This window comes from Propithecus coquereli, unplaced genomic scaffold, assembly GCF_000956105.1.
Source record: "Propithecus coquereli isolate 6110/MARCELLA unplaced genomic scaffold, Pcoq_1.0 Scaffold7, whole genome shotgun sequence".
Taxonomy (NCBI): Eukaryota; Metazoa; Chordata; class Mammalia; order Primates; family Indriidae; genus Propithecus; species Propithecus coquereli.
In genome coordinates, this window is record NW_012153062.1 from 20,769,753 (window position 1) to 20,781,659 (window position 11,907).

Genomic DNA, 11,907 nt, shown 5'->3' on the forward strand with positions numbered 1-11,907 from the left:
GCTGGAGTACATTAGCCCAATCAAAGCTCATTGTTAGAGCCTCAAACTTCTGGGCTCAAGGGATCCTCTTGCCTCAGCCTCTGGAGTAGTTGGCACTACAGGCACATGACACCACACTTGGCTAATTTTTAAATTTTTTGTGGAGATGGAGTCTTGCTTTGTTGCCCAGGCTGGTCTTGAACTCCTGGCTTTAAGCAATCCTCCCACCTTGACCTCCAAAGTGCTGGTATTGCAGGCATGACCCACCCAACCTGGCTCTTAGGAAAATTCTTTCTGGTGTTTTTCATGCCATGAATGGGGTGCAAAAAACAAGTTTGACACTGTTTGTGTCTATTTGGAAAGACAATAATAGATGTAGAAAAGACACTTAAGGCACATCTCACAAAAATGTACACATTCATTGTATGTTCTTTCGTACGGATGTTTAGTTTAATTGTTCAAAAAATCAAGATGTTTGTAGACTCAGTGAAGGCAGAGATTGAAGCCAAAGCAGAAAAATGAATAGCACATCTTGGGTTTTTTGTTTGTTTTATTTCAGCATGTTATGGGGGTACAGATGTTTAGGTTACGTATGTTGCCCTTGCCCCTCCCCCCCTACATCTTAGGTTTTGATTTTATAGTATTAGCCTCACATGTATGGGTTAGGATTTCTGTTGGATTCATGGAGAAATAAGATAGGTTGTTTTAGAGAAGCAATTTAGTGTGGTGGTAAAGAGCATAGACTCTAGGGTCAGGCTGCCTGGGTTCAAAATCCTGTGAATCATGTGACCTTGGAGAAGTTATTTATACTCTTTTTTGTCTCGGTTTCCTTCTATACCATGAGGATGATGGTAACTACTTCATAGAGTTGTAGGGATTACATGAATGTGCATGTATGTGTATAACGTAAAAGAATGCCTGGCTTATATACTAGGTACTTTCTCACTATTTACTATTTGGAAAAGGTGAGTCATGAATAACAAAAGGGGATAGCAACAATTGATGGCTTAAAGAGACAAGTTAATAAAAGGGACTTTAAACGTCGTGTAATTTAGTTTCATTATTTTGCAGTGAGAAAATTGACAAGTAAATGTAGTTTAAGCACTTTGTCCAAAATGTCACATGGCCAGTATTACCTACATGAAAGGAGTTTTTATTTTTTAGGACATGTAAGTTAAATGGTCTTTGCAAGCTAGCTTAACAAGATAAATCAGCTAAGCATTTTTAATTAGAATGTGGCATAATAGCGATGAAATATCCTGATTTGTTGCATGAATTACAAAGGCAGTTTTCATGCTATTAGAGGACATTTTAGGGAACATTGTCAAGATGGTCATCCGACGTTAGGAGAGTGGAGGTAGAGTAGATGCAGAGAGAACAGCTAGAGAGTACCCTCTAGAAGAGCGAGAGATAAGGACCTGATATGTGGTAGACTTGCATGATTAAGATAAAAAAGAAATAGAAAAGTAAGAATTGTAAAAGGAAAGAGAAATAGTGCTGTCTGAAAAAAATAGAGTAGAAGCTAAAGGATATGTATCACCATTTGCATTTAATTGTTAAATGCTATTGATTTTAATGAATTTTACATGTCTCATTAATATGGTAGTTAAAATAATTTTTGTAACATCAATGAAGAAAGGTACGAAAATTGAAAATTTGTTCCTTATGACTAGAAGAGGGTAGAAATGGAAGATTATTTGGCCTTAGAGTTGTTCGTTACTCTGTTTTCCTGATTTTTGTATGTCATCTTACTTTCTTGCAGGGCCCAGTAAATCCTTTAGGGCCACCTGTACCCCATGGGCCCCATGGGGTCCCAGGCCCCCATGGGCCTCCTGGGCCTCCAGGGCCTGGAACTCCAATGGGACCATACAACCCTGCACCTTATAATCCAGGACCACCTGGCCCGGCTCCTCAGTAAGTACTGGGTTTGGTTCTGGGCTTTTCCTCAAAGATTCTAGCTTTTGGTAAATTGTATTTTTATGCTGATTTTCTTTTCAGTGGTCCTCCAGCCCCATATGCTCCCCAGGGGTGGGGAAATGCATATCCACACTGGCAGCAGCAGGCTCCTCCTGATCCAGGTAAAAAAAAAAAAAAAAAAAGATAGTTATCATTACGTGCTATCTGTAGTATTTGTTTTCCACCCCTGGTACATTCTTAAATGTTCTAGTATGGATTCTCCATTTGTATGCTTTGTCTTCATTTATTTTAGTCTTTCGGCAGAGTGTTAGGCACTGCTTTTACCACAGTGTATAAGACCTACATGGAATATGTTATCTGCTTTTATGAAACTTTTTTTCTACCTGCATTTGGCTTTCTCTAGTTATGAATTGATACAGCAGAATGCTGAAAGCCAAAAGCTACAGGAAGAAGTACAATGTCTTAGGTTTTAGATACCAGTTCTGTGAGTTGTATAGTATGTTAAATGTGACAATATCCATGAAAGGATAATTTACATTTATTTATAAAATTATGTGAGAGGGCAACAGAGTGTTAAATACTTGGTCATTAAATTACGAAGTTATCAAATAAGATATAAACTGTTTTAGTACTTTTGATAAGGCAACTTCATGTTAGTAAAAGTCAGTCCTATATTTAATAACTGCATGCTGGAACTTTAAAATATACTTAAATATTTTCTGTATTCAGATCTGAATTTTATATATATTACGTTCTATTCTATTCTTGCATCTTCTCCCCGTCGTTTGCTTTCCATCTTGGTCAAAGAGTCATTCTTTGAAACCAGTTGACATTTATTTATGATCCTTTTTTCTCACCTGCTATCTACCTTTTAGGCCTCTCACTGAAGTAGTTTCAAGGAAGGGGTATACTGAATTATGGACTACTTTCTACACATAGTATATTTATCCCAGAAAACCAGAAGTAATTGATTTAAACAAAATTGTGTTGGATTTGATTGAACATTTTGGTATTTAATTGTGTCCCTATATTATAACATACTTTAATTTCATAGGAAGTATGTTCTTTGGAATATGATGACACAACTTAACAGTCACCAATTAACCACAGCTTCTACTTATTCAAGAAACAACTTGAGTTGTGCTAGGATCTGGATATGCAAAGTGAGGTTCATGTGCTATAGCAGAAGAATGCACTTCCAGCATGAGCAATCTTGTGATAGAAGGGCTCACAGGGTACAGAAGAAGTATCAAATATGATTTACTGTATAATATTCTGAAAGTTCATCTTTTGAGAATGAAAGGACTTTTCTTTCTCTCTTAAGCTAATTAGGAGAGTGTATTTAAGCAAAGGAATGTGACTTAAGAGTTTGAGTAGGGGCCGGGCGCGGTGGCTCACGCCTGTAATCCTAGCTCTCTGCGAGGCCAAGGCGGGCGGATTGTTTGAGCTCAGGAGTTCGAAACCAGCCTGAGCAAGAGCGAGACCCGGTCTCTACTAAAAATAGAAAGAAATTAATCGGACAACTAAAAATACATAGAAAAAATTAGCCGAGCATAGTGGCGCATGCCTGTAGTACCAGCTACTCGGGAGGCTGAGGCAATAGGATCGCTTGAGCCCAGGAGTTCGAGGTTGCTGTGAGCTAGGCTGATGCCATGGCACTCTAGCCCGGGCAACACAGTGAGACTTTGTCTCAAAAAAAAAAGAGTTTGAGTAGGCTAAGGGGCAGATTTATATTGTGTAAGTTGGATCTGCCAGGATTTCAACTATGAGCAGTGTTTGAGTAGGGAGCATGATTGAGAAAAATGGAATAAGGAGTAGTCTCTGTTTCACCATCTTTTTTTTTTTGGAGGTGACAATGGTGAACACAATCTGTTTTCAATTTGGAGAAGTAGTGAAGTCACCACTGTAAGAACTGGTCAATGAATGTAGCTTTCAGCATTGCCTTTGGGAAAGAAGTAACCCATTTAGTTAAAAGATAGTCAGCTGGTTGGCCCACCTCAGAGTTACGAAAGGGTTACTGAGTCCCTGGGTTAGATATTGCTTATATTAGACTTAGAATTGTGTAATATTTTATCATCAGTATTATCTGAACTAAAATCTATTTTTATAAAAAAAAATGTTAATGGTCTGTTGTGGATTTATGTAGTGGTCAAGAATTTAGACTTCAGAGCCAAACAAACCTAGATCAGTCCTATGTAGATCCCATAACTTACTAATTGTGGGATGTCAAACAAGTTTTTGAATTCCTAGGCCTCTGTTTTCTTACTATAAAATGGTAAATGAATGAATCTTTTTTTTTTTTTGAGACAGAGCCTTGCTCTGTTGCCCGGGTTAGAGTGCCGTGGCGTCAGCCTAGCTCACAGCAACCTCAAACTCCTGGGCTTAAGCGATCCTTCTGCCTCAGCCTCCCAGAGTGCTAGGATTACAGGCGTGAGCCACTGCGCCCGGCCTATGAATGAATCTTAATGTTGAATGAATATTAAGTTCTTAGTACATATTATATGTAACTGTGAGACTGGTTTTTTGGTGTAGTTTACACATTTGCGAATACAAGTATCATCACTTCCTGAAGTCTTTTATCTTAATTTCTCTATCCAGACATTGTGTCAAGTGAAATACTTGTATTTCTAAATTAACATAGAGATAATGACACTGCAGAGATATGTAAACATCCAACATAGAAAAGCAGTACAGTGAGCAATTGAAAGTTTGGAGGGTGGCTTAATAATATCTTGTAATTGTATCACCTTATAATTTTCTTTTTCTAGAAATCCTTGCTCCTTTTTCTCCAACTTCACTAACCTTTGTTAAGCTGCTGAGAATTGCTGTCTGTTTGGGATGAAGGCTAAACAGATGTACAGACTTTGGCTAAGGAAATTATATTCTTCTTGGGGATACAAACTAACAACAATACACCTGTAGTGTTGTAGGAATATACTAGGAATATCTTCCTAGTATAAAAAGGACAGAATCAGCAAGCAGATTTCTGGGTTCTAGAAGACTGAGAGGTCTCAAACTGTTGCCACATCAGTTGATACATTAAGGATGGATGAGCATGAGCCAAGTGTAGAGGAAATATAACATGGCCAAAGGCCTAGACATGGACATGGTGACTTCTGAAAAGTACAAGCAATGTGTTACGGCTGGAACTTGAGTGTTGAAGAGATAGTGACAGAGGAGGAGATGAGGCTGGAATGGAAAGGATAAGCCAGAGGGTCCAGATCGTTAAAATGTTGAATATGTTGTACTTAAAAGCATTGACCATCCTGAAGATTGTAGGGGATAAATTAAGAATTTCCTGTAGGGTAATGACAACAAGTTTATGACATTTACTGTGAAATAGAATGAAATGTGGCTAATCTCTTTCTTTTTTCCTAAATTTTTTTTCTCTTCATTGGAAACAGGGCGGAACAGCATTCATAGTTCTAAAATAATTGTTTCTTTCTCGTACAAGTTACCCGCTAGAAATCTTTTCTGTTAGTCATCTGCCACGTAGAACCGTTATGCTTGAGGGGAAAAAACAAGGACACGGGATGGTTTAAGCATTGGATTCAGAGCCAAAAGATGTTTATTATTATCCCAATTCTGCCACTCACTAGTTTTGTAACCTAGGAAAGTCACTTGATCTCTAAACCTCAGTTTTCTATAATAAAAGCTAATGGTGACAATGAAAATAATAGAAAATTTGTAAGTTTTCATTTCCTATTTATTTTTGATGTTCTAGTTAATTTTAGGGTCTGCGTATTTGCCAAAGAGCTGTGTGTTTGTGTGTGTGAGAGAGAGAGAGAGTGAGAGAGATTACAGACTTTAGATGCAAACCTTGAACTTGTGTTTATTAATTCTAGCTAAAGCAGGAACGGATCCAAATTCAGCAGCTTGGGCTGCTTACTATGCTCACTATTATCAACAGCAAGCACAGCCACCACCTGCAGCTCCTGCAGGTGCACCAACTACAACTCAAACTAATGGACAAGGTAACTAAAGAGCTTATTTTGTATGTGAAAGCCAAAACTTATATTTGGAATTGTATATGAAGTACACCACTGTTTAATACCTAAAATTTCTAACGGTGTTCAATTACAACTTCAGTAAACAGATTTTTCTTTTGTTAAAAAGTTACTTGGGAATAATTTCAAACTTTTAAAAAAAAGTTGTGAGAATAATACCAAGAATACCAGATAGCACAGCTGTTAGTTTCATTTCTCCATTTATTCCATAATGCTCTCTATCGTATGTGTATGTTCATATCCATTTTTATTCTGAAAGGAACCATTTAAAACTAAACTGTAGACAAGATGCCCTATTAACCTTAAATACTCCTTTATGTATTTCTCTAAAAATACATAACCATCATATGCCCTTCAAATCAGTTAATCCATATTGACATATTATTACTGTGTGAATGCACAGCCCTTATTCAGATTTTAACAATTGTCCCAACATTTTCTCTCTCTCTTGAACTAGGGTCCCATCAGTAACATGTATCTTATTTACTTGTCAAATCTATTAAGTCTCTACTGAGATGAAGTCTTGCACTGAGATTATGCCAGTATCCTGTCCTCCTCAAACTCTAACCTATCAGCCTTAGCCTTCATTGATAACTCTTGCCTGATTCAACTACCACTATGATGATAATTCTCTATTTCCATCATTGTACCTTTATTAATTGATATTTTACTATAAACAGGAACTTTCCTTTTCATCCTATTTAGTTTTTTATGTCAGTATGGATTTCTCATTTTTTTTCCTAATAGGTTATGCTTTTAAACTACTTTTATTATTTTGATAGATTATCCTAGATTTGGCCAACAGGAGTATTTTCAAAGTGGCTCCTTTATCCTTCTGAAATGCTTGTCATTCTTGAAGCACTTCCTTACTGCCTGATAAGATGCATATTTTGTGTTTTCTGGGCTCCATCCCTGGAATCAGCCATTTCTTCAAGGAACCCTGAGTCCTTTTAGTAGAGGATGGTATTTAGAAACCAAACTAAGTGTGCTCATTCCTACTGAGGTGTGTGTCATTGCTGCTAGCTCCTTTCAGCAGACAGACAGCTAGGAAGTACATTTACATACACATACATAAAAAACACAGAAACATCCATATCTTTTTTTTAAAACCTTATATTCATATCACCTGCAAATTCGTTTCAACACTTCAAAGTTTTCTAGCCTTTTCCCTTTTAGAACTTAAAAATGGTGAGAAACTGTTATCCTCAGTGTATTTCCTTATTTGACCCAGTTTACTTATGCTTAATATAACCAGTTTTCCAAACACATTGGCTGTCTTCTCTGTCCACCACCTCTGTATCCGCAATGCCTTCTTGTCTTTGGCACCAGCAGGGATGGCAGTACCATGCAACACCTCCCTCCTAACTCTTATACTCAACAGAAAGAAAGGCCCGAAATTGCCTTTTAAAAACTTTAACCCTATTTTTCGTTTTGTTTTTCTTGAAAAAGGAGATCAGCAGAATCCAGCTCCAGCTGGACAGGTTGATTATACCAAGGCTTGGGAAGAGTACTACAAGAAAATGGGTATGTTGTACATTTCTTAAAAATACATATTTAAATTGAAACACTTAGTAAATACACGTTGGAATGTTGAAGATTTTAATAAAAGCATGTTCGTACCACGTTTTTATTACCTTAGATGACTTTAATCTATTTATTAACTTGTAAAATCTTGAGGAGAAGCATAATTGAATAAGAATGTATTCTAAAATTGCTGGATTTGGAGACATATCGAGACCTTTTCAAATAATAATTTTTAAATTTGTGGTTACATAGCAAGGAAGACTTTTTATTTCTAGTTGCATTTGTCAACCAGTTATTAATTGAAACTAGAAATTTCCTCACTGGCACATACGACGTTGAATATTACTAGAGTGCCAGGCAAAAGTTGGTCGTGTGTGGTATCATTATATCTGCTGCAAAATAAAGCAGGTAAGAAGTAACCTACAGTGACAGAGGAAGTGAATTACATAAATAACATTTGCATATATGAAAAAGGGAAAACAATCACTTAGAAAAGCCGTTTTCATTGAGCAAGTATAGTGTACACACTATATGCCAAGCATAGTTATAGATGCTGAGACTGCAGTTATGGGCATAATAGCTAGGAACCCTGCCTTCTGTTTATATGCTTGTGAAGGGTACAATTGTTTTAAAAAATTTGTAAATACATTACTATAACCTGCTGTGAAGGAAAAGAACTATATCTTCACTGACATTTAACATGTACAGATTGGGGAACAGGTCATACAGCTACTAAATTGTGGAACCAGAATTTGACTTCTAAGAGGGTCTGGGTCCCAGGCATGTGTCCCAGGTTTGTCTCATTGGAACCTATTATACTCTGGAAAAATCGTTATTTTTCAGATGCTTTTGCTCTTAGTCATTTAAAATTAACACACACCACAGCCAGTTGTCACAAATGAAAGGCTAAATAGGTAAACTTGACCCATCTTCCACTAGCATAGAAATAATCTGTAGACGGTAGAGTTTTCTCATAACATACAGTCTACTTGTAATTCTCAATGTAAATTTTAATATGTTTCTTTGCCAAGGAATGTTTCTCATTATTCGCAGAAAGAAAAGTTTTCAGAAGGATAATATTAATCTTTTTTTCTGTAAAAGTATATATTCCTGGTTATAAAGATGTTGTACATAACTGATTTTAGAGAAAGAAAAAATGGCTTTTCAGGAGAGTTATGCTGCATCTTATTGCTGAGGCAATAACAGATTCATTAATTTATGTTTTGGGGACCCAGTTTATCTTAAGCAGATCTACAGTAGCTAAAATTCTACAAAAAGAAATTTTTAACTTTAACTTCAAAATAGCATACTCTAATTAGGGTGACTACATAATTTGTTTTCTGAGCTGGGATACTTTTGAGAATGAGTAGGGATGCAATTAATAATTATGCCCTGACAACTTAGTGGTCAGGACCAATAGTCACCTTAACTTGAATGAAATAGCATCACCATTTTAAAGAGTTGAACATGAGTCAGGTACGTGGCACATGCCTGTAGTCTGAGCTACTTGGGAGGCTGAGGTAGGAGGAGCCTTTGAGCCAGGAGATCGAGGCCAGCCTAGGCAACATAGTGAGAGCCACTGTCTCTAAAAAGAAATGTTTTTTAAAAAGATGTTAGGTATATACCGTTCAGATTAAAAACCATTAGCTCTGACTTGCATTTTTACAATGGATAATATGCCAAACATGTTCTCTAATTATTGTTAAGTAGGTAAAAACAAAGGCCTGTTGATGGACTTAGGTAATTATTGAGGAATGAGTTTGGATTCTGTCCTTTATCTTACTGTTTCTTTGCAACATGGCCATTAATAAATTTATTAGCCTTTTTACATTTTACTTGCGCAAAATGGGTGGATGTGTTGAATTCGAATTTTTATTGTTAAGGGTAGACATTTCACCTTGCCTTTGTTTTAATTTTTTTATTGTCTACTATTTCTCTGCCAACTGTTTTCTAAAATTCTAATTTTAGAGATACTGTGCTATACTGTCTTGAATCTTCAGTGTGAACAGATGGTGTAGAAATAATTAAATAACACTATGTGACTCAACATCTTCCCTCCCCCTCCTTCTTTTCCATTGTGTATTTTTCTATAGTACTACAGTGATCACCTGTTCATTTTATGAGGAACATGGACAGGTGGGGTGATTCCCTCTCATATGTAAATCTTAAAGGAAATAATGCTAGGTAATTTAGTCAGGTGTTTAATGAGCATTTTTCATTGTACGATAGCTACAGGATTAATTTACCTTTTTCTATAAAAGCTCTTTTAGTAAATGATTAGTTGTATAACTGCTCTAATGTCTGCTATTAATAGATACCTTACTTGTTCTCAGGATCTTTTTACCACAAATAAGAGACCTCAAGGCATAAAACTTAATATAGTTCAGTCTTCAAGTTTCTTGAAGGAGAAAAAGGAATAAAAATATAGAGAGATAAAGATCTTAATTTCCAAATCCAACTCCCTTATTGACTCTTCTAGTGGCAGGGCCTGGATTTCTTAGGACTCCAGATTTCCTGATTACTCATCCAGGTTCCCTCTTCACCAAAGTAGGAGGGCTGTCCCAGCTTTTGAAGCCTAATTTCAGCTTTTCGTATTAGGAACAGAAAACCCGGCTGGGCGTGGTGGCTCACGCCTGTAATCCTAGCACTCTGGGAGGCCGAGGTGGGTGGATCGCTCAAGGTCAGGCGTTCGAGACCAGCCTGAGCAAAAGTGAGACCCCATCTCTACTAAAAATGGAAAGAAATGATCTGGACAACTAAAAATATATATACAGAAAAAATTAGCCGGGCATGGTGGCACATGCCTGTAGTCCCAGCTACTCAGGAGGCTGAGGCAGTAGAATCGCTTAAGCCCAGGAGTTTGAGGTTGCTGTGAGCTAGGCTGATGCCATGGCACTCACTCTAGCCCGCGCAACAGAGCGAGACTCTGTTTCAAAAAAAAAAAAAAAAACAGAAAACCCTGTTAATGCCATAAATTTGTTATTTGCTTATTAGTAAATGAACCTCAATTGAAACAGATTTAAGTTTCCAAAATTAGTTTTGGAATTTTTTAAAAGCATTCTAAATTTCCTAGAATAACACTAAGAGAACTTAGGAGAGACAATCATTTTAAAGGTGAAATTTCAGAGGGTTAAAAAAGGAATTTTAAGTAAAGGAATGGCAGCAATCTGGAGGTAGGTATTTTTGAAGCTAGAAGAGATAAAGACCCTTAGGAAGCAAACAGGGTTTCACAGTAGAGAGGGGTAATTCTGGTTTGGATGAGGCTAAGTGAAGACATTTTAGGAAAAGTTTGACTTAAGGAAGGCCTTTATAATGTTAAGCACTGAGATAGGTAGACTTTGAATGCTTAGCATCTTGTACCTTAAACCTAAAGGAGGGGAGGGAGTGAGGACTTCTTGTGGGAAGCATGCAAGTGTATCGGGATTCTTAGTGTGTGAATCTATTCAAGCAAGGTCTATCTCTTGGGCTGCAATATGTTACAAGTAAACTAGAGAAAAAATTCATTTCATCCTTTGGACAAAATGAAATTAGAGCAAAACTTCATACGTTGTAAAGCTCTGTGTAAGTATTAGATAATGTTCTACCGAAGTATAGACCTAAATATCTGGCATCAAAACAGTAACGAAAGAGGAATTAGGGGAGCAAGATAAGGAAGTACATGTCTAAAGGAGGCAGGGAGGTACAGAATGCCATGGGGGAGAGCCTAGCCTTGAGTAGATAGGATAGGAAGAGCTCTTTCTCTGCTTCCAGCTGGGCAAAATCAATGACATTTTGCCCTTTAGATTGGAAGAGTGAAATAAGTTTTTCTTGGACATCTTTTAAGATTGGAATGTCAAATGTTGACAACTTATTTAACAAGTGTTTTGTTTTTCTTAAAGTATGACATGTTTACTATTAGCTTTCTTCAGAAATATATCAGTTTGGGAGGGTTGTGGCTTTTTAGGGAATATTTGATGAATTTCCTTGATGCATCTGCCTGTTTCTACCAAATTATAATTAACACATTAACTGCTATGTGAGTTGTATTTAACTCAGGCTAGTTTTGAGCCCAGGGCCTCATGAAGCATATGTAACTCACACGTCTGTCTCTTACCTTGGGAGCCACGTGGTGCACAGGCAACTCACACTGCCATGCTGTAGCATACATGTTACATGATGGGTGGCCCCCTGGGCAAAACCCTGCAATTGGTTGGTGAAAATCTTGTTGGTGTTCTTGTTGCAATTAATATCGACAGTTTAATTGCATGTAACACACACAGAGAAAACAATGTAAAAAACCAAATTTTTCATTAAATTAAAATAGTTTTTGAAGTTTTTATTCCATTTTTATAATAAAACACCATAGCCCAAAGGAAATTTTTTTTTTCTAGTCTGGCAGTCAGTGTGTTAATTTGCCTTGAAAATGAGTATCTCTTACAATGAGGTTTAGTTTCTGTTGTAAGCCTAATATGCAAATTGTTGCTACTTTTTTAAAGTGTGC

At 36.9% G+C, this 11,907-nt stretch overlaps 1 protein-coding gene across 1 annotated transcript in view; it reads left to right on the forward strand.

Annotated features, from left to right (window-relative positions):
* Positions 1 to 11,907, forward strand: part of FUBP1 (far upstream element (FUSE) binding protein 1) — a 32,742-nt gene that overhangs the window by 18,284 nt on the left and 2,551 nt on the right. The window contains exons 15-18 of the mRNA XM_012661117.1: positions 1,742 to 1,893; positions 1,978 to 2,057; positions 5,742 to 5,870; positions 7,353 to 7,427. Of these exons, the coding sequence (XP_012516571.1) occupies positions 1,742 to 1,893; positions 1,978 to 2,057; positions 5,742 to 5,870; positions 7,353 to 7,427 (436 nt within the window). The remainder of the gene's footprint in view (positions 1 to 1,741; positions 1,894 to 1,977; positions 2,058 to 5,741; positions 5,871 to 7,352; positions 7,428 to 11,907) is intronic.